Raw genomic sequence first — 22,791 nt, 5'->3', positions numbered from 1 at the left:
TCCCTACTACACCATTACCTCTGTCACTGATAAATGAAGATGAACATGCTGCGAAGCTCAAGTCCAATGGAGTTCGGATTGGACCAATTACAAGGGCTCGTGCGAAGCTACTTAAACAACAAGTGAACTTGTTTCTAAACGGTACTTTGATTGATGAGAACTTTATACTGCCTAAGTCCTATTACTTATGTATCATCAGGTATCAAGAGGAGACGAGCATCGCATGAGGAGGAGAGGAGCAGCTGGACATGAAGACGGACGTCAAGATGGACGTGAAGCTGGACATGGAGCTGGACATGAAGATATCTCATGGACGCGCGAGGGAGGAGCGGGAGGCATGCGCGAGAGGATAAGAAGACGTCCAGACCGGTCCAGCACCCGGTTAGACCGGCCTCCAGACCGGCCGATCCGGTCCCTAGCCGATTGGACCGGGCGCCAACCGGATGGGATGCATCGTACCGGGCTAAAACCGGAAAGTTGCGAAATTTCCGGTTGCCGCCCGGTTGACCGGACGCCAGACCGGCCGAACCGGTCCCTGGTCCGGTTGGCCGGATTCCAGACCGGATTCGTCCGAGTCTGTCTCGACCAGATCTATTCTGGGTCGGTTATTTTTGTATCTTTTCGACCAGGAGTCGTCCCGGACGCCTATATAAGTGCCCAGGACGCCCCCTAGCTGCTTTAGACCACGTTTAAGATAAACCCTAGTTCTTAGTTGTTTGCTCTAGCAAAACTATTGAATCCCTACACCATATTGCTTGATATTGTGTAGATCCTGAAAAAGTCTTGTGTGATCTGCTGTTCCATTGGGAATTAGACGGTTGCAACTTACTGCTTCGTGGTCGGTAGCTACGTGCGCAAGTGTGTGGAGTTACGAATATCTTGCAGGGTTGAGAGCTGTTGCATTGGCGACAAGGACCAATCGAGAGATCTCGTTGCGTCATACAAGTTATCTTCCACTACATCGTCGTGTTTCTCCGTTGCCATCACCCCGTGATCATCATCACCACCGTTGCTTACTGAGAAAATCGGGCCACCCTATATCATAACCCCAATCATGGAATGACGCACGAGGGAGAGTAGATAGAAACAGCTTACCGAAAAATTTGGTCAACGTGGCCACGTGGCTGCGCCTAAGGTGGCCCTGGCGTACTCCATGAATCCATTTGTAGAGTGAGTAGTACTCAGACTTCATGAACATCCTTTCTAAGAGTGAGGAGTACTACAGCCCATCAACCAAGGTTTCAATAAATCAGCCCATCTTTGAAGCCGGACCTTTATCTATTGCACTGACCTAAGCTCAAAAAACAAAACAAATCTGTATTGCACTGAGCCGATGAAATCGCAACAGCTATTTCTCGCTCATGGCGAGCTGTACTACGACTGGCCCACATGATCCGCCGACATGGCCCGGCCCAATGACGCGATTCTGTTCTGCTCCATTCTTTCCGTTTCGCCAGTGCTTCTTTTTTCCGTTCGTTTTTCTGCTCGGTTCCTTTCCCTTCCTCTTTTCCGTTTTATTATTCTTAGCTGTAAACAGAAGGGGGGTCGATCTCAATCATTTTTAATTTACTCAGTAAACAAATTTTAAAATCTGAACCATTTATGAATCATGATTTTTTTTTAAATGAACCTTTGTACCAGGGTGAACAATTTTAAAATCTGAACCATTTTTAACTTATGAACCTTTTTTATCTGGTGAACTTGGTCTAAAATCTGAATTTTTTTACCAGGTGAAAATTTTAAAAATCTGAACCTTTTTAATTTATGAACATTTCTAAAATCTAGACATGTTCACCTAGTGAACCATTTTAAAATCTGAATAGTTTTCAAAAACAATCATCAATATTTTTGAAAACTAAACATTCACGAATGCGTTTTTGCGCTAGTACAATCGGGAACATGCGACTGGTATGGTAGTAAACTAATTGTTATTTCGTTTTAGGTGGCTCACGTCACTACAGGAAAACAGGACATTGCCGTGCGCCCAAATCGCACGGCAAAAGCAATAATACGCTCGGCAAAGCCTTTGCCGTGCGGCCGTGCACGGCAAAGTTTGCTCGGCAAAGATCCGGCCGGCAAAGCTGTCTTTGCCGTGCGTCGCGCAAAAATCGCACGGCAAAGCCTTTGCCGTGCGTCGTGGCTTTGCCGTGCGCTGTGGCGCCTTTGCCGTGCGCCAGGCTTTGCCGTGCGTCGTGGCTTTGCCGTGCGCTGTGGCGCCTTTGCCGTGCGCCAGGCTTTGCCGTGGGCCTGGAACCTTTGCCGTGCGCTGTGCATTGCCGTGCGCTTCGCCTCAACCCGCACGGCAAAGCCTCGCCTTTGCCGTGCGCTTCTCCTCCAGCCCGCTCGGCAAAGTATCTACAGCAGGACACCCGCAGCGGCGCTGGTGCACAGCAGGCACCCTTTGCCGTGTGTGTGTGCACGGCAAAGAAGGCCTTTGCCGTGCGCATGTGTCATTGCCGTGTGCATATGCACGGCAAAGATGCTGAAACAATTCCAGAATTTCCCTGTTTCCCCATTAATCCCTGCATATGCAATTCACAAATACTAATAATCATCCAGATACACATATAGCACAATATATAGAGTATTTGCATCATCAACAACAAAGTTCATACACGAGTAGTCCAACAAAGTCCATACAATAGTTCCAAGTCGCATAATTATTTCATACAATCAACATCAACAACAAAGTCTCCAACATAGAATGTTCCAAGTCGCACAACAAGTTCATACACAAGCAACATCAACCTTCTCCACTTCCTTGTCCTTCTCCACTTCCTTGTCCTTCTCCACCTCCTTGTCCTCCTACAAGTTCATAGATGCATAAGTGGCATGGAATGGATAAAATTGACATGTAAGAACTAGAATTGACATGGAAGAACTAGAATTGACATGAAATGACTAAAATTGACATGTAAGAACTAGAATTGACATGGAAGAACTAGAATTGACATGGATTGGCTAAAATTGACATGTAAGAACTAGAATTGACATGAAAGAACTCGAATTGACATGTAATGGCTAAAATTGACATGTAAGAACTAGAATTGACATGAGATGGCTAAAATTGAACATTATCGCTAGAATTGACATGAAATGGCTAAAATTCAACATAATGGCTAAGAATGACATGGAATGGCTAAAATTAACATGGAATAGCTAAAATTGAACATAATGGCTAAAATTGACATGGTTGAATGGCTAAAGTTCACAAGTGACATGGTATGAAAGAATTAGAAGTGTAGGAGAACTCACCTAGAAACTGCTGCAGGCTCCGGATGATGCCCGTATTGTTGACGATCAAGCCAGGTGTCAGCGGGCTCTGACTTGGCGCTTGCTGGAGGAGCGCCATCACAACCGGATCGGGCGTGGGGATCTGCAATATCCAAAGTTCGGTTAGACAACAAACAAGATTGAGACGGAGATATTAAGTTAACCACTTACAAAATGTGGGAACATAGGAGGACACGACGTGCTAGGACCACTACTCCCTGGTGGGGAAGTCAGCACGGCCTGGTTCATGAACATCTGCTGGAACATCTGTTGCTGTTGTTGCATCTGCTGCAACATCTGCTGCTGCATCTGCATGTTCTCCCTAAGCTGCTGCTGCATCTGCTCCTCTTGGTGCCTCCGTTCCCTTTCTTCCATCTCCGCCTACGTTGTGTTGTCGCGATGTCAGTAACATTGCAATGGAAAACATGTAACGAAGCGTAGAGGATCGACGAAGAACTTACCCGTAACTTCTCAACAGCTAGGTCTGAAGCCCATGGGCGGGTCTCTACCCGAGGCTGCTCGCTCGTACGCCCACGACGGATCTGGCGTAGAGATGGAATGGTCTTTGGGTCGACTAACCCATCAGCAATCCATAGGCGGCCACCCTTCTTGCCTTGTCCCGCAAGCACCGCAACCTCAACGTCAAAGTCTTCGGTGGTTGGGTCGGCGTCTTCGCCGTGCTTGGCCTTGAACTTCGAGCGGTACGCGCCACACTGTGCCTCCGCTAGCCCGTTGACCCACACGGACCCCGTTTCAGGATGCGGCTCCCTCCTAGTCTTGGACTTTTGGAAAAGGCCAAATAAGTTTGGTGTCACGCCTGTCTTCACTTCCTGCAAAAGAGTACATGCAAGTAAGTGAAGAGGGACACCCTTGCGGGGCTAACAATAAGATGAAACGAAAGAATGAAGAAACCATTTGCTCACCTCTTGCTGCAAGGTAAGGGCCAAGTTCTTGCTGCCCAGGACATGTGATCCACCTCCCATCTCTAAACGCTTCTGCTTGCCCTCCTCGTGCTTTCGGGCGTATTCGGGGGATGTCCACCATATGACCATCGCAAGAAAGCACGCCTTGTCTTCCCCGACGTACTGAGGAGGGTTCTACATACACAAGATAGACCCATTATTAGAACATAAACTACATGAAAATACGGAAATAAATAACACATCGATGCTAATACCTGCAGGTACTGCCACGGTGCCATGAGCGTATCCCGACAATCAGCCTTACTCATCCAAACTTTGCGCTCGGCGTGCCGATCGCGGGCCTTACCGGACACGTGCCTCGTAGTGCATGCCAGTCACCCTCACCCTGCACAACTCGTGTAAGATAACGTCGCACGCAATTTCCTCGCCCTCAGCCCTCTTGAAGTATTTCTGCAACCATGCACATAGGTAAAACAAGAGGAATTAGAGCAACTATTGGTAGTCAAGAAGTGTTTGAATGCTATGAAGCCAAAAGTCACGTACCCAGAAGTGGCGGACAACCCGCTCTTGCATGTTGGTGCACTTGCCGCTAGGATCTTCCGCGTAGCTGTAGTGCTTCCAAGTCCAAGCCACATCGCGGCCACCACTAGGGAGATTGACAATCCCAGGGAAATGATTCCTAATTAGGCCTCCAAGGATGTTCAAGTACTCACGTGTCGGCTTCCTCCTCGGGTCACCATACTTGAACATGCTGCACAACGAAATGCCAAAATCAGTATGCATGTGATAAAAATTTGTATAATGATAAAAATTTCAATAATGGAATGCCAAAATCAGCATGTACCTCTTTCCAGCGGGCACGAGAACAACATCGCGGAAGGCCCAAGTTTTTAGCTTGGGGAGTTTCGTAATCCCGCGCTTATACGGCTTCTTGTCCCGTGGTTCCAGCCTCTCCTCGGCTGCAACGTACACCTCCTCCGCCGGCGGATACCAAGCTAGGTTTGGGTCTAGCTCCTGCGGCAAACCCCCCAGCCCCTCCTCCTCCTCGAGGTCCTCCCCACCGTCCTCCCCACCGTCCTCCCCACCGTCCTCCTCATCCTGCCCACCGTGCTCCTCATCGTCCTCCCCACCCCAGTGCTCCTCGTCATCATCCTCGGCTGGGGGAGGACTAGGAGAAGGGGTACGAAGTCGCTGTGGCTGGGCATTTTTCCTCCGTGGTGGAGGGCTAGGAGGAGCGCTAGGAGGACATGTCTGCGACGACGAACCACTCGAAAGTCCCATAAGCTCAGCCACGGCCTTGATCTTCTTTTTGAAACCTCCCTTTCTTTTTCTTGGCGGCATGTTTCAATCACCTGCAAACACAATGAAAAGAGTGGTTTATTAGTATGCAATGTAAACAGATGAATATTAGTGAAATCAACAATAATGCAAATATATAAGTAGATGAATATTAGTAGATAGATCATAGTTTATTACAAATAGCACATAGTTCAGTACATAGATCATAGTTTATTACAAATAGCACATAGTTCAGTACATAGATCATAGTTTATTACAAATAGCACATAGTTCAGTACATAGATCATAGTTTATTACAAATAGCACATAGTTCAGTACATAGATCATAGTTTATTACAAATAGCACATAGTTCAGTACATAGACCATAGTTTATTACAAAAAACACATAGTTCAGTACATAGGATAGCCTCTCAATTACAACTACATAGATCAGTAGCCTATGTCGACATCCGTAATCGGACCACATGTTTCATTATCATCAGGCTCAGCGAACCAATAATCATCGATGAAACCTGGAGGTGGTCCATTTGGATCTAGGTCAATGCCTGCTTTGAACGCCTCGAGCAAACTTAGGTCTTCTACGGCACACACATCCTCAGCTTCATATTCTTCATTATCTTCCTCCATAACCGCATCTTCTTCTTGCTCATCGTCTACGACCATGTTATCAACAACGGCCGACAAGTCGATAGTGAAATGACCGGGGAGCCCTTCTTCTTGATAAAAATCAACAGTCCTTGTTGAGGGGTCTACGCGGCGGTAATCGTCCTTGTTTGGCGGGGGTGGCCTAATGCGTGAAGGAACCGTCATCACAACATCCCATCCATGTAGACGTTTGGTCAGGTTTTGACACGCGTACGGAAGATAGAATACTTGGAAGGCTTGGGTGGCCAAAATGTACACGTCCTTTCCCTTATAAACAGAGCTTCTTTCAACTTCAACCAATCCAATTTCAGGATCCCGTCTCACGCGACGTGGGTCGAACCAATGGCATTTGAATACGACGGGATTTAGCCCTTTGTCAAACCCGTAATTCAGCTCGTATATACCCTCGACTCTTCCATAGTAATGGAGTCCATCATCACCTTGACATACCACCCCGCTATTTATTGTCTTCTTGTTTGGACGGCTTGTTGTGTATTGATGGGTCCAGGCGATACCCATTCACGTCATAAGAATTGAACGAGTCGACGGAATGGTTGAAGCCCCTAGCAATTTTTCGTAGCAAGGGATTCATGTCTTTGTCAGTTCTTGCCTACAAGATTAGGACGACATGTTTAGAACAAGAAATGACGGCCGAAATGTCGACAGTGTACAAGCAAATTTGGATAGGATAGTACCAAACCACAGAACCAGCTACTGAAACCGTGACCGCCGCCCTTATCGAAAATATCCTTGGATTCTTCCGAGGTAGGATCCCTGTGGGTATACCTCCAATATTTAGTCGTGAATTGTCTACAACAGTGAACGGAGGAAGAGTTAGCCACGAACATACGATGAATGTTTGCGAATAACTAAATGGTTAGCACTTACTTGATGTACGGCTTCACTTCCACCATGGTGTTCAAGACATATGAGTGGATCAACTCCCGCTCATGTAAATTCGTTGTGTACGGCTTCGAGCCACTTGACTTGCCGCCAAGCCCTATGAAGATGCTAAGCTTGGGTACATCTTCATTGTTGGCGGCATTGTAACGGAGGACCGGGTTGTGCTTTGTGGGAATGTTGGGATCATAGTGCTTAGTGGTGAAGTTTGCCACCTCCACGTTCAGGACTGCCTCGGCTATGGATGCTTCGATCTTGCATTTATTGCCAGTCATCTGACGAAGCTTTTGTGTTTCTCTCTCGGGACCAAACTGCCAACGGCCCCAATTCGGGCCCCCCTTTAAGCATTCCTTCGCGAGGTGGAGGATCATATGTTGCATCGGATTAAAGAATGCTGGAGGAACGATCTTCTCTAGATCGCAAAGCAACATGGGTGCTTGTTCATCCAGCTTCTCAATCACTTTAGTGTCTAACTCCCTAGCACAAATCTGGTGGAAGAAAAAACTCAACCTCGCTAGCACTCGCCAAGTCTTCTCAGGGACATAGCCTCGAATCATCACCGGCATTATCCGTTCAAGCCACACGTGGTAGTCATGACTCTTCAGTCCTTGTACTCGCAACGTTTCAATGTTCAGACCCCTCATCCAATTGGCTGCGAACCCATCGGGGAAAAACAAGGAGTCCTTCATCCATTGAAAGACCTCCCTTTTTTGGGCCTTTGTGAGGCAGAACGGGGCGTGTGGCTTAGTCCAAGTTTTTTTGGCACCTTGAGGTGGCTTCATGTTCAACTCTGGCCTATCGCACAACTTTTCTTGGTCAATTCGAGCCTTTATGTTATCCTTCGTCTTCTCAGTGTCCACTATGGTGCTCCAAATGGCTTCACTGATATTCTTCTCGGTGTGCATTACATCAATGTTATGCGGGAGCTCCAGAAACTCAAAGTAAGGAAGCTTCCAGAAGCACGGCTTGTGGGTCCATTGGTGTGTCTCCCCGTATCCCAAGAAACCATTCCCATCAGGGTTAGGCTGGAGAGCGTCTAACTCGGCCTTGGTTTCCTGTCCGGTCTTCGGAATTGGCTTCGGTGCATGGACAACACGGCCTTTTTTGAAACTCTTTACATCACTCCTGTATTCATGACTCTGCTCAAGGAACTGTCGAGCTTCATCAAAGCAGGAATACTTGCCACCCTTGTTTAGCCAGAAGAAAGTCACGGCTTGCCTGCACTCCGGACAAGGCCACTTCCCATGTGTACACCACCCGCAGAACAAAGCACGTGCTGGCAAGTCATGCAGAGACGTGTGGTACCAGACATACATATCGAAGTGTTCCTTCTTTGCCGCGTCATAAGTTCGGATCCCTCGACCTTCCCAGCCAAGAAGCAAGTCATCAATCAGTGGTTCCAGATACACGTTCATGTTCTTACCCGGGTATTTCGGTCCTGGGATTATCATCGACACAAACATGTACTCTGATCTCGTGCAGACGCCAGGGGGCAGGTTCAGGGGAATAACAAACACTGGCCAACAACTGTATACCGCAGCCGACATACCATATGGATAGAACCCATCGGTTGATATCGCAATTGCTACGCTCCTCGGGTCACCGGCTTTCAGGGGATATTTCTTGACAAAGTTCTTCCATGCAGTACCATCCGACGGATGTATCATCTTGCCACTGTCTGGTCTGATCCCTTCTACAGCCCACCTCATCTGCTGGGCAGTATCCTCGATCATGAAGAGTCGTTGGATCCTCGGTAGGACTGGAAGATAGCGGAGGATATTCTTGGCAACCGTGGTCTGCCTCTTCTGACCATCACCATTGGTGTCAACCTCAAAGTACCTAGAGCTTTTGCAATGGATGCAATAGTTTGTGTTAGCATGCTCCTCTCTGAATAGCATGCATCCCTTTGGACAAGCGTGTATCTGCTGAGATGACATCTTGAGGTCACTGAGCAATTTTTTCGAATAGTAGAAGTTTTGCGGCAAGAGGTGCCCTTTCGGCAGAATACTGCCAACGAGGACCAGAAGTTCATCGAACCCATCTCTGCACAGATTCCTGTGGCACTTAAAGGCCAAAAGGCGAGCGATAGCATCTAGTTGGGTAACATCTGTATTTACGTGTAGGGGTTTCTGCGAAGCAAACAAAGCCTCGTAATACTTCTTTGTATTTTCCTCCGGCTCCTCACTTATCTCCGCATCCCTAGATGTCTCCGCCTCTACATGAGGGCTTTCAGGCACATTACCATTAGCCAAGTTCTCTAGGAACCTATCAAACCCAGTATCATATTCCCTCGTAGGCTGAATCTACCGCACCTCCTTCCTAGCACGTTTCTTCGCCTTTTCTCCATGAAAAGTCCAAATCTTGTAGGACGGTTTGAACCCAGACTTGATCAGGTGAAGACTCATAGTTTCCTTGTCCTGTGTTTTTTGGTTGTTGCACTTACTACAAGGGCAAAAAACTGTCCCGGGTCTCGCTAGGGATGTCAAACGCCCTGTCCACGAACTGCTTGGTCTTTTCTCCCCATTCCTCAGTATATTTCCACGGACCAATTCTGCCATCGTACATCCAGTCACGATTATCCATCCTCTAACCAGCACCAAAACAGACAAACTTAGAATTTATATCAAACATGATCCGCATTTTAATTTTTCCTTTTTTACGCATGAATCAACCTGAATCTCTACTAGGTGGGCTCCTAGCAGCCGCCGAACCCGTAGATTGAGTACGTTCTCCCTGCTCTACCCTGATCCGAGACAGAATTTCGGCAGCACCTCCCCGCTGCTCTCCCGATACACGTCTCGCCAAAAAGCCGAGAGGGGTGTGCATCCGGAGAACAACGGGGAGGCGCTGCCGAAATCCTGACTCGGATCGGGGTAGAGCAGGGAGAACGTACCCAACTACGGATCCGCCGACTGTCCCGATAAATGCCGTAAGAGTTACGCTTCATAATATGCGAGACCACTAATGCATATTTATCCGCGTAACCCTTACGGTCGGGAAAAGACGCCTAGGTAACGCGACATACTTGGTGATCTAGACCCACAAAAAAACCTAGGTACATAGGGGCGAGATTTTTACCCTTGACGCGTGAGCAAATCGGCGAAGAAGATCCGGGACGCCCCCTCAAAGACCCCGGCGACGCCGCCTCCGTGTCCACCTCGAAGAAGATCCGAGACGCCCCCTCAGAGACCCTCGCGGCGCCGACCCCCCGTGTCCACCTCGAAGCATCGCCTGCATAGTGACAAGATCCAATGAATAACTCATTTCAAATTTCCAATCTGCATGTAGCTCATATAAAATATGTAGAACATTCTTAGAGTTCGAAACGGGGAGAGTGCTAAGCAGAAGCACGCGACAAACACTTTCTCTAGATCCATGCAGTGCATACATGATGTTTTTGAGGTGTCAAAATAAGCAACGATCTACACTAAAACGTGTCTGAATACATGTGTGTGTCTAGATCAAATTTTATCAAACATGTGACACTTAGTAATTTGGAACACGGGAAAAGTAAATGTAATGTGCACCATTGTAGTTGTAACATGCAAGGACCAGAGAAGCTACAAGCTACACACGATCCATTATCACGGCTTGCTATACTGCTACTACTGCAGATCGATCGGCGCAACCAGGTACAGGGAGAAAGATGAGAGCAAGGAGAGGTTACCTGCGAGGTGAGCGACTTGACGGGGTCCCTGCGCGCGAGGAGGTGGCGGCCCTGTGCGAGGTGGCGCGGCGCGACGGGGGGGCAGGGCGAGTCGGCGGCGGCGGCGCGACGGGGCAGGGCGAAGTCGGCGGCGGCGGCGCGACGGGCTGCGGTGGCGAGGCGAGCCGGCGGCGCGCGCGCGACGGGGCAGGCGGCGAGTCGGCGGCGGAAGCGGCGCGGGGGCAGGGCGAGTCGGCGGCGGCGGCGTGGGGGCAGGGCGAGTCGGCGGCGGCGGCGCGGGGGCGAGTCGGCGGCGGCGGCGCGGGGGCGAGGAGCGCAGCTAGCTAGCGGATGCGCGTGCGTGTGTGTGGATGTGAGGCCTGGCCAGCGGATGCGCGTTTGGATAACGTTCGGCGTCTTTGCCGAGCACGAGCTCTTTGCCGTGCGCCCTTGGGAGTTTGCCGTGCGGGCAGCTCTTTGCCGTGCGCTTCCGCACGGCAAAGATTTCTTCGCCGTCCACCCTTTCTTTGCCGTGCGCTCTACGCGCTCTTTGCCGTGCCCTTCCTCTTTACCGTGCGCTGTAGCTCCTCTTTGCCGTGCGCTCGCCTTTGCCGTGTGTTTTAATTTTTTTTGCACGGCAACGATTTCTTTGCCGTGCGCGAGCACACGGCAATAGGTGATTGCACGGCAGCGGCTCTTTTTCCCGTAGTGCGTTGCTCTCGTTGGTCGCTTGGACGGACGCTATACCAAGCCCTTCTAACACGATAGCGCGGAGTACGTGAGCGAGGCGACCATTCCGGCTCACTAGAATAGACACATAGGTGGTCGTGATGAAACGCCACACAAAATGTTATGGCCTAGCTTGTTTGATCCGTGCATCATCCTCATTAATTCCATTTTCTCATGAGAGGAGTGGTTTCCTGCAATGCCATTAGTTAAGATCAAGAAAAGAGTTTGATCTGATTAGTGAAGAAAATCAGACTAAAAACCAAAAAAGAACATGCACGTTATACGGCCGTCGCCTATCAAGGCACGCTCGTTTGAGCCAGAGACAAGGGCGTCTACGCCCAAGCAAGACAACCAGCGGTTGTGCTTCATTTTGTACAAAGTCTACCTCCCAACCTCACGAAGTCACGAACACTCTTCCAACTGATCATAACTCGTAAGTGTGCGCCTGCGTGCACCCTTCTATCACATGTGATTAAATACGAACCCTCCAACAAAGAGTACGACTAGACAAGACTCGATCAACTTCGGCGTGAGCGTTTCTTGTACATTTCAAGGTATGATCGTATTTTCTCTATCCCAATCTCCTCGTTGGCTTTCCCTTTGTGATCTTATTCAATTATAACTCTCCCAAAACCTTTGCCAACCTATGTTTGTGCAAAATTAGATTCACTAGTTTGTGCAACAACAAATTTGATTCACAGGTTAGGTCTGTGCAACAACAAAATTGAGTCACCGGTTTGTGCAAAAACGGCCCAAAGAGCTACTGTTGCAATTTCCTCCAATTAAAATATTCTAGTATTATATGAACATACTTCCTCTGTTCCATAAAATTTATGTTAGATTTATCTAAATTTGGATGTATTCTCACACACTAGATAGTGCCTAGGTACATTCAAATTTTGACAAACTTAAAATAACTTTAAAATGAGGAAGTATAATAATTTCCCAAAACCATTTTAGGCTAGAGAGTAAAGTGCTATAGTATGAGAAGTTGCATAGAGGAGATGCTAGAACTTCTGAGTACTACGGATAGGCAGATGAATATGTATGGCTATGATTGATAAGAGTTCCCTCTTACGTCCAATGGCAACTTGGCTAGCAGTAGTATACATTGATGGATATTTTTGGCAGCCGTTTGGCACTACGCAAAGTTTTTGTGACAATAAAACTGGTTTGGACCCGGCCGTACCAACAAGTTGGTAATGGCATCCGGTCCATGGATGAATTCCCAAAAAGGTGGGTACAAAACCAAACGCAGGGCCAGAATTGATGTGTTGGTAATTACTCAATGGGACAACATGGATGGACCAAAACCTTGTGGCCATGCATGGACGACGAGTTATAAATCACGTTTTCTACTGCTTCTTGGCTTTGGAGCGGTGGCCTACTACACTATACACGGACGTAAATTGGAGGTAAATATCATATACAAATCGCCAGCTAGCAGGGCATTCCATTACTAATTATTGCTGGAGTATCTATGTGTTTGTTGTGGTGATCTTCCGGCCGGGCGCTTAATAATGAGCTAGCTTGCACTTCTCAGACCTTTGCGAGTTACAACTAGATGGACCTACAGGTATTGAGTTAGGTAGCGTCAGAGAGCAGGCGACAAGTGAGCCCGGCTTAGAGGAAACATGCATGTATGTATTGGAACTAAACACTCCATCCATCCAGCTACCATGAAAGCTACTGCTGCCCATGCACCAAATAATCTTTCTATAATTCATTCATTTGTTGTTGGTCTATGCTATAAATAATTTTGGACTTGTATATATGGTTATTATATATTTGTGTATCATCTATCTTGAAGGATATGGGAAAGATCCTGTCGAGCCCATTCAGAGTATACATGCGCTGAATATCCTTGCAGATTAATGTATGTGCCAACTCGATCGAATACTAGTAATGGAGAGGACGAGCTCTCCATGTAGCTCTTTATTTTAAAAAATTCTAAATCATATTTTAAAATTCATTTCCTACCTACATAATAAAATTCAGATTTTTTGAAACTTTGAACTGTCACTTTGAAGTTATTGAAAACTTAAGGGCTCCATGGAGCTTGGGAGCCCCAACACAATGGTTTATAATTTCTCAATGAAAACTCGTGAAATAGAGTTGTGTCTCCCCGCTTCGAAGGTTTCGGTTTGGACGAACAATTGTAAGATGATACAACTTTGGTGAGAGTGCGATACAAGATCAACCAGGACAAGCCCACAAACACAAGACTGTTCCGGGTGAGTTTCTAGAATGAGCTAGACATGTATGTAACTAAGAGAGAGCTGAGGATGGAACCTAGATCGCCTATCCACCATCTGTGGTGCTAGCCAATAAGCTCTTGGGTGACTTGTCTATGATCACATACTCACATGCAACCAAGGAGAAAGAAAACTCAGTCAGAGTTATCCCACCGAAACACATTTTGTTCTCTATTTAGGTCTCCTAGGCCAAGAATAAGGAAAAATACGGTAAACAACCTTAATTAAAAACAATACAGATTGTATACTCCACTGAAACAGGCGTCCTTGGATGATGTCGGCCTAAACAATGCAGCTCTAAAAAACACTTGAACGTAACAGGAAAGCGACCTAAGCACTGAGAGGCGACTGTGTTGCTAGCTTAGGTGAAAGAGAAGAAGAGATTTGCAGCATACTAGATGCGATGATCGACCAGAACATCTACAAGTAGCTAGAAGAAGACGGGGTTAGTGGTGATAGAAGTGAATTAACATTTACGGACGATGAAGTATAGTAGTAGTGGTAACTTGGGTTGTTTATAGAGAGAATCAAGTAAGCGATTGTGGTCCTTGACGTCGGCAGGGCCGGCACAGTCAGGGCTGCCGGGGCGCCAACCGACACGTGGCAGTGGTACGGAGTGGCCCACCGGGAAAGCTACCACCACGTGCTGCCGTGCAGGGAGGTGTCAGAGCCCCGAAAGAGACGCCTCCTCCTCCCCAACTAATCACCATGTGATTTACAGCTAGCCCCTGTCAGAACACAACCCCACACCCCCACACAAAGTTAACTCCACCCATATACAGTAGTATACTCTAGGTCCTCCCTCTAATTACCTACTGTCAAGCTGTTACTAGTACGTAACTAGTAGCAGTACAAACAAGATTACTAGTTAACTAATCACTGCAGGAGGCAGCAGGAAGCTTCCTGCTCAGCTCCACAGCATATGCTCTCTCTACTCAGAGGAGCTAGCTAGCTTAATGGTACGTAGTACGGTGCAAGTATATAGTATATGTATCCAGATCGAGGCAGAGCTAAACCGGCTCAAGTAATTTTGTTGCCATCGGGTGCGTCGCCTAAGTACGAATGTTGTGCTGTGCCGACTCTCCGAACATGCATTATGGTTTAACTTCAACTCATATATGTTGCTAATTAGTCCTCCTCGCGCGTGTCGTCGTTGGACTATCTCTCTTCCTTAACGCCACAGTGCGATTGAGTTATGTATGTATGCATGGTGTATGTCTTGGTGTTTCACCACTTGTACTAAATCAATGTTTTTGCAAGGGTTCTGACTTTTGACAATCATATAGTAGTTTACTACTCATGCATATGGCATAGCATACATCTACTTTGCTATAGATAATACCCCTAGTGCTACTTCCTTCTGACCAAGAAGTAGGTAAGTCTTAATGACGTGACAAATTTTTGAAGATTTCGAATGGCTTATCGGTCCACAATGGATATATCCCTCAATTCTAAATAAGTGAATAACCACGATGGATGGAGGAAAACCACAGCCGTGAGGGCGGTTGCAGAACAAAGCATGCTGCTGCCTACCCGGCTAGCATGCGCCGGCCAAGGAACCCTATCTAGAAAGCCATCCAAGATGTCGTCTATTGCATCGCCAAACTACCGGAAGCCCCTTACAAATTCATAGGGCTCTGACACATACGAACCAAAGCTGCCTGGCCAGATGGAGCTCGGACGCAGACAATAATGGGGGCATGGTGGCGGAGGGTGTCCTACACTGAGCGCAACAATCCGCACCCACATACCACCCTCATATCACGAAGATCCCAGCCAAGCCCACCAGGCCTAGGTCTATGTCCTCAACCAAGGATCTGGCCGCCACCCACACTACTATAAAAATAGCTATCCGTGCCATACCTATTTTCGCTATCATGGGTATATTTTCAGAAATTATTTACTGTGATTTTTTGGCGATTTTTTTTAAATACGTTCTTGGCATCTTTGCGTTGGCTCCGCGTCGTGGATGTTCCTGCCGGTCTGGAGGAGCAGCCGCACACGCGCAGGAAGAGGCGGAGGCGCTAGAGGTCGACCTCGAGTGCGTGGAGGTGGAGGTCACCAGGTTGGGGCAGGGCGCGTGGAGGCACCGTTGTCGCGCAGGAAGAAATGTGGCAGCGGAACTCGACGAGGCTTGCCCTCGAGCCGACGAGGGTGAGGTGGCACAAAAGTGTTGCCGTCGACGCATGCGTCGTGAGCGAGCATGGACGAGGGAGCTCAGGGCAAAGTCACATGTGATGCAAAGAGACGGAGGCTCCGTGTGGCAGTAGAGGTGAGCGCCGGGAGGAGTGACGAGTGCGATCGCGGCGTCTCCGGGTTGACCGAACCGAAGGAAGAGACGAGCTAGCGCTCGACGCTGGAGAGCGACAAGTAGGCTGAGGGGGTGACATGTACTATGATGAGACCCAATCGCATTTAGAAAAACGATGGCGGGGCGGGTGTGAGTGCAAAAAAGCCAAAGGGATGGCTGGTAGGTTAGGGTTTGTCCACCTGGTGGGATTGGGCTGGAAATACCCATCGCGCACCCATACTGGTGCCCAACGGGCAAGTGAGACCCTTTCAAAAAACATTTTTAGCGAAATCTAGAACCTATGAAAACTCTAGTTTCCCTTTGGAATTTGGGGATTCTAGAAAAAATGCAAACAACTATAGGCGGTTGAATTCAGATGTAACTTTTTGTGTAGATGCATTTGCATAGAAAATAATTTCGATGCGATTTCGTATGCAAAATCTAGATCCATTTTACCAAAACATAAAGTTTTTTCTTTCAAATTATGTAGAACTTCATGGTTGTTATTTTTTTCTAACAACTAGATTATGTAAGATAACAATATCTCAAATGATTTTAAAATTTGAAATTTTTATCATTTTTTTCAAAACTGAAAAGGCGATGGTGACCCACGTGGAGTGGCGAGGAAAGGGGGTTGACCAACATACCCGTGGCGCTCCAGGGTATACCCGTGGCGCACCAGTATGGGATGCACCACGGGTATTTTGGTCAGCCCTTGGCAGCCATGTCCAAATATACTCGTGGTGCACCACTTTTTACTGTGTGCTACGGATAAGTTGGTACCCGTGACGCACCGGTTTATGGTGGCGCCGCAGGTACCAATTTTTCAATGCGCCATGGCTAAGGAATCAACCTATAGTTATTTTCCTAGTGGTGCCACAAGCCTGCTCATCACCACCAATGGCTAGAGGCCCCGCGAGACGCCACCGCCACATATGTCGCCAGTCGTGGTTCACCACGCCGGTCAGAGCCACCGCACCGGAGAAAGACCACGCCGGTCGCCGAGAACCAGATCTAGGCTGAGCCAAATCAGGCCACCGCCACAGACCACCACCATGAAGCCTTCCACGCCCGCGACCTCCGTCGCCAACGCCCGCCACCGCTCCAGGTCCCCATGACAGCATGCTGCCTCCACTCGATGTCGTCAATCCACGTACCACCACCGAGCGTGGGGAGAGAGAGCCCCACCGCCGCCGACTTGACTTTTCCTGTTAGCGCGCCCCGACAGCAGCAAGGAGGGGTGGGATGAACGGGGGCCCTGCTCGGCGACTAGGGTCCCCCCCCCCCCCCCACCCGGCGACCAGGGGAGGCTCCTCTTGTAGTCTGATATACAGAGTTACAATTTACTTCGGTATATACATATATACTCGAACAATAGAAGACGTCCGCGTACGGGGAGTGGTGTTTTGGAACATGGGAGCATATGCTCCATCTATTTTGAAATTCATCTTACACATATTTTGAATTTCAAAAAAATTGAAACGAAAAATTCGCATGTACATCTTCGCGTGCTACGCGCTCACAAAGTTGTTTAATAAAAAATGGACTTGTCATGTGACGTGTGTAAAAAAGACAAAACTCAGTGCTAAAAATAATGCTTTTTACAAGATAAATTTTCTCTTTTTTGCATAGACCACAAAAAATATTGATTTTTCGTGAAACTTGACGAATGCACATGTATTATGGATATGTACATGTAGAATTTTTTGCCAAAATTTTTCGACAACTCAAAATATAACTTTTTGGTATAGGGAGCATACGCACCCGGGAGCCGAATTGAATTCCGCGTACGGTACTCACTATGCACATACATACTTACTTACTTACTTACTTACACATATATTGTACTCCAAGAATGGAAGACGGCCGGTGTGTGCACAGGGGTCGACGGATGGATATATATGTCTGCACTGCACCATAATAAACAAACATATGGGCACTCGACTCTAGCTAACGGTGAAGAAACTAGTATCGATGCATGTAGTAGCAGGCAGCAGAAGATGGGAGACGAAAGTAAACGGGGAGGGAAGATAGTCCCCATGCAATGCAAAGGCGTTCACCGACACTCCACGTTGCCTTGACGTCAACCCTTCATTCCCTTCCCTGTTTCATTTACCTAGGTACATATAGATATATACTGTAGATAGTAGTATATTAGTCTGTGCTGGTACATCGATGGCTGTAACTGCATATGCCGGCCAGCCGACTACGGGAAAAACTTTCTTTGCCGTGCAACTATTTGCACGGCAAAAGGCCTTATATGCACGGCAAAGGCTTCGCCGTGCGTTGCCGCACGGCAAAGACCGCACGGTAAAGCAATCGACGGCAAAGGCTTCTTTGCCGTGCGCCTCACCAATGTTGCACGGCAAAGGTCTTTGCCGTGCGACGCCGCACGGCAAAGGTTGCTTCTTTGCCGTGTGCTAAATATGGTTTATCTAAAAAAAAGCTCCAAACTGATCGGTCTGGGATTCGAACCTAGGACACAGTAGAGAAAGCGTGCAACCTTGCCACTGAGCTACGCGTTCGTTTGTTGATAACTATACCACGCCACACCTTTTGAGCAGAGAAGAAATCTAGTTTTTACATCTTTGCCGTGCGTTTACACTAGGCAAAGGCTTGCTTTGCCGTGTGTTTGTTAAAAACACTAGGCAAAGACTTGCTTTGCCGTGCGTTTGTTAAAAACACTAGGCAAAGGCGTGCACGGCGATGCCTTTTGTGCTTTGCCGTGTGCCAGCGTCTTTGCCGTGTAGCCTATCTTTGCCGTGCGCTATGTTGGTCCTTTGCCGTGCAACTTTCTTTGCCGTGCGCTCTCTTCCGTCGTTGCCGTGAATCAAATCTTTGCCGTGCGCTCGTGTCTGTGTTTGCCGTGGCCAAAATCTTTGCCGTGCGTTTTTCTACGTGCGCACGGCAAAGAAATCTTTGCCGTGCGGAAACACACGGCAAAGATGCAATGCACGGTAACTACAGTTTTTCCCGTAGTAACACAGCAAAATGCCAGTGGCTACTACATTATCGATGTACTTAGTGTAAGACGGCTGATAATAATGCATATGTGGAGCTAGGCCCGGCAAGCAGCATAATTGAGCTAGCAATACTACTACTACTACAACAAGGAAGAAGCTACATGGTCGATATATGAGATAGGTTCCAACTGGCACGACGACCCACCCCACCAAGCGCGCGCGCTCCGGCAAGGGAGGTGTGCTTGTGTCAGAGCTCTCTCGCTCTAGGACGACGAAAGCATGCAGCTGCCGGTGCTGCTGCAGGTTCCGTTATATATATCGCCGGGAAAGCAGGGACGCATGTTATATCTTCGCTGGCAATTCTGGTCTCTACCATTCTTCTTCGCCTTAAGTATACCCCTCTTCTCTCCGTTGTATATTAGTTGCTGCAGATTTAGATTTATTCTTCTGTCCGTAATTATCATGCATTGTAGGTTTAATTAAAGTCAAATATATAACCGAACAATATCAACATCTATAGTGCCATACGCATATAATAGAAAATATGTTTATCATGTTACAAACAATATCTATTTTCTAGTGTGAATGTTGATAGTTTTTCCTATACGGTTGGTCGGTCAAACTTTACCAAATTTGACTTTAACTAAACCGAGAATGCATGGTACGTAATTATGGATGGAGGGATTATCTATACACAAAATGTGTCGAGCTCAAAGTTTAAAATAGCGAGCTATTTTATTTAGCCGCGGCAATTTCAGAAGTATGAAAGCCTATAGCCCAGCTAAGTCTATATAGCGGCTTTGGCAAATTCATGTGTGTATATGTATATATCAATAATTTATTGATGCATAACATATTAACATAGTCACCTAAGAGATACGAATAACCAGAAGTTTTGGACATAGTTATGTCCACATATTACAACATTAACTAGCAACAACATAAGGAAGATGGGAAATGTGGGGATTTTGGACATAGGGTTAGCCGAGTGATTGATTTTAGGTGAGAAATAAGGCCGCTCATGAAAATTTGGGTCCAACATTTTGGTCCGCTAAGTAGGAAGCTTAGCGACTAAGGTACTTTTTTTTCAATTGTGGAAACCCCGGGACGAGAAGTAGTAGGATTGGTTCTCTTCATAATCACATAATAAAAAGAAAATTCGTCGATTTTTTTTTCTTGTTCAATAATGCTAAATCAAATTCAAAAATATCCAAAAATACAAAAAAGATAAAATGAACTAGTTAATTCAATAAGAGAGAAAATGTGCCATGCCTTTATTTTGTTGCCCAAGTGAATCCCATTCAATTGTTTACTCAAGAAATGAGTCCGTTAGAAAATTGTGGCTAAATCAGTCTAACAAGGATATTCACGGCTATTCATGTTTTAGCCTACAAAGGGCCTAACCATAGTGGAAGGCCTCACGAAAGCGTATAGCTGAACTATAGATTGCTATTTAAAACTTTGGTCTAAATATATTAAAACTAGCTACAACTAATATGAAACGGGGGCCTCACGAAAACGTATAGCTGAATTATAGCCAGTTATTTAAAACTTTGGTTCTAAATACATTAAACTAATATGAAACGGGCTGAGTACTACCCGTTGTATTACTGTACTCCTGCACATATAAATTATTCAGCAGCGGGGTTTTGTTTAACGAACGAATCAGCTCGCGATCACATCACGTCGCCGTCCACGAAACTAACGACCAATTGAGTTAGTTTGCTCTCTACTACTAGTGCTAGCTCGATCATGGATGGATGATGGTTAGCTAGCTAGGTGCATAGAGTATGAACAAGGATCAAGGAGGAGGAGTAACTAAAGAGGGGGACGTCAGTGGCGTCACGTGCATGGGGCCAAGCCAAGCCGAAGGGCAAGCACGAGGCAGCACGTGCCAGCCCCGACGATTCTCCCCACCCGGCCTCGGGATCCTGGCCGGCCTCACGTGATTCGATGCCCGCTCCTTCTGCTCCGTGCGTGCATGCATGCATGCCCCCCGACCTCCTGTCTCCCCACCCGCCTTGCTAGCTACCTTCTCGATTCCTCCGTCCGTCGATCACTCTCACCATAAGTATTTTTTTTTTCTAGTTCTCGCCACTTTGAGCTCTCACTGTATTCTCCAACTCCATGCCAAAGAGAAAGCACCTTTGCTCTCGTGCCCGACGATTTTCAACACATGGAGTTAGCTGCATCATGGTTGTTGTAACTCAATTTTATCATCCACGGAATGGTTGCAATTTTTATATTAAACTGATTTTTTCATATTGCACCATGATTGCAATTGAGAATTTTTGGGTTGTACGATGGTTGATCCCCTACCCCCACACACCCACACAAATAAATTCGGGTGAAATCATTTGAATGCTATGTCTCATCCTAAATAAAGTTTGTATGCATCGATTGATGTAGAGGTTGGGACTTTCTCATTTCAAGGAAAACAAAGGAGTGATAGGTGGACCTTTGGTTTTTTTTCGCGAAAAAAATCAAATAAGGCACCATCTTGTTAACATGGCCACAATTGTGCGCTACTACCTCCGTCCCAAGGAATAAGGCGCACGCGTATTCCAAGACAAACTTTGACCATAATTAACATGTTTGCGCTAGCCAGGTCCCCAAACCAAGGATTCAATGCCTCCTATAGTAGTATATGAGTGCCAACCCAAACTCTACTCCATCTTGAAGTTGGAGATACAAGATGCACAATGACGGGGTTGACTATGGGCAATGCACGTTAAAAGAGAGTCAATAACGCGTTAATCCATCTTTGACATTGGCACACCCTCTGTGGCGATTTTGTTTTTGCGAGATACCCTAGGTAAGGATTTGATTCTTCATTTTTTCGATAGTATATTTGTTATTTCAATTTACAATAATTATATATCACAAGAATAATCTTATATCCAAACAGCTCTAGCAATATCAATCGAATGTTATGAATGTTAGTAACCAATTTAGGTGATGGTAATTGAGACAAGATAGAAAGTGGTGTACCTCAATGTATGCAAATATATTTTCCCTAGAAATGGCTCGATGGAACCAAAAATAGTTATTTCCTTGCTCGTCGTTAGTACATCGAATCATTAATTGCATAATTGGAATCGCAAATGAGATAAGGTGTCATCAAATGATCTCAACATCCAAATTGGGCATATATGATATGTGGCGGCAACGCTGTCAACTATATGTAGATGATTGAATAGTAGTGTACTTCTTACCGTTTAGTACAATAGCAAGATGATCTCACACGGTACTACTTCTTATTGTTCACTACAAGAGATGCGTGCTCCTTTGACCGCAAATGTAAACAAAATTTCGGCGTAAAACTTTGATCCTCAATGTTTAGTCAGAATGTACCGGAGCCGTGTGCGAAGATGGCAGTACACCCAAGGTTGACACCACGTCACCACTCATTGATATTTATGGATAGTGTTACGGTTCTCCTCCGTAACATTGTCGGCAAATTATGTGGCTAGAAAATTTGCTCGGGTGTGGCCAATGTTAATTTCAGAAAAGACCGTTATCTATGGTGGTGAAGCGGCGTGGACCCACGAGTTAGTAAGACGCTGGTGCCTGACAAACTACAGCTTGTCACAGTGTCCTGCAACTGGAACCAGGTGCCCCACCATGTACACCACGATGATAAGGTGAACAAGTAAGTAAACGGAGCTGCCTGCCTGCTTAGCTGCAGGAGGAGGAAGGTTAAACTATACTGTATATACATACGGTCCTCGACGATGGTGAAAGTAACTAACAAAATCCACAATGATTGTGTGACGTGCTGTGAGTGGCCATGGCCTGAACGTGTGGGCCATGCACCATATGAGTGAGTGAGTATGAGTACAGAGTACGGGCAGTGCAGACTGTGCA

The 22,791-nt window shown here is 46.8% G+C and overlaps 1 protein-coding gene across 1 annotated transcript; it reads right to left on the bottom strand.

Annotated features, from left to right (window-relative positions):
* Positions 1–2,355: 2,355 nt before the first annotated feature.
* LOC127348182 (uncharacterized) lies at positions 2,356–5,239 on the bottom strand. Its single transcript, XM_051374269.2, has 8 exons — positions 5,041–5,239; positions 4,740–4,947; positions 4,554–4,646; positions 4,197–4,370; positions 3,735–4,103; positions 3,445–3,654; positions 3,256–3,376; positions 2,356–2,522 (listed from the first exon to the last, which is right to left on the bottom strand). Exons 2-8 carry the CDS (start codon positions 4,944–4,946, stop codon positions 2,356–2,358), a joined length of 1,341 nt encoding a protein of 446 aa, XP_051230229.2. The 5' UTR covers position 4,947; positions 5,041–5,239.
* Between the last annotated feature and the right edge of the window lie 17,552 nt (positions 5,240–22,791).

The sequence above is a fragment of the Lolium perenne genome, chromosome 4 (genome assembly GCF_019359855.2).
Source record: "Lolium perenne isolate Kyuss_39 chromosome 4, Kyuss_2.0, whole genome shotgun sequence".
NCBI classification, from domain to species: domain Eukaryota; kingdom Viridiplantae; phylum Streptophyta; class Magnoliopsida; order Poales; family Poaceae; genus Lolium; species Lolium perenne.
Note: the sequence above shows the minus strand (reverse complement) of the source record. Positions and strands in the feature narration are given on the sequence as shown.

Coding starts and splice junctions, on each gene's coding strand:
- LOC127348182 (XM_051374269.2), bottom strand. CDS start 4,946: ATGTTCAAGTATGGTGACCCGAGGAGGAAGCCGACACGTGAGTACTTG. Junction 4,371..4,553: donor TGACTGGCATGCACTACGAG/GCACGTGTCCGG, acceptor TTGTGTATGTAG/AACCCTCCTCAGTACGTCGG. Junction 3,655..3,734: donor TAGCTGTTGAGAAGTTACGG/GTAAGTTCTTCG, acceptor AACACAACGTAG/GCGGAGATGGAAGAAAGGGA.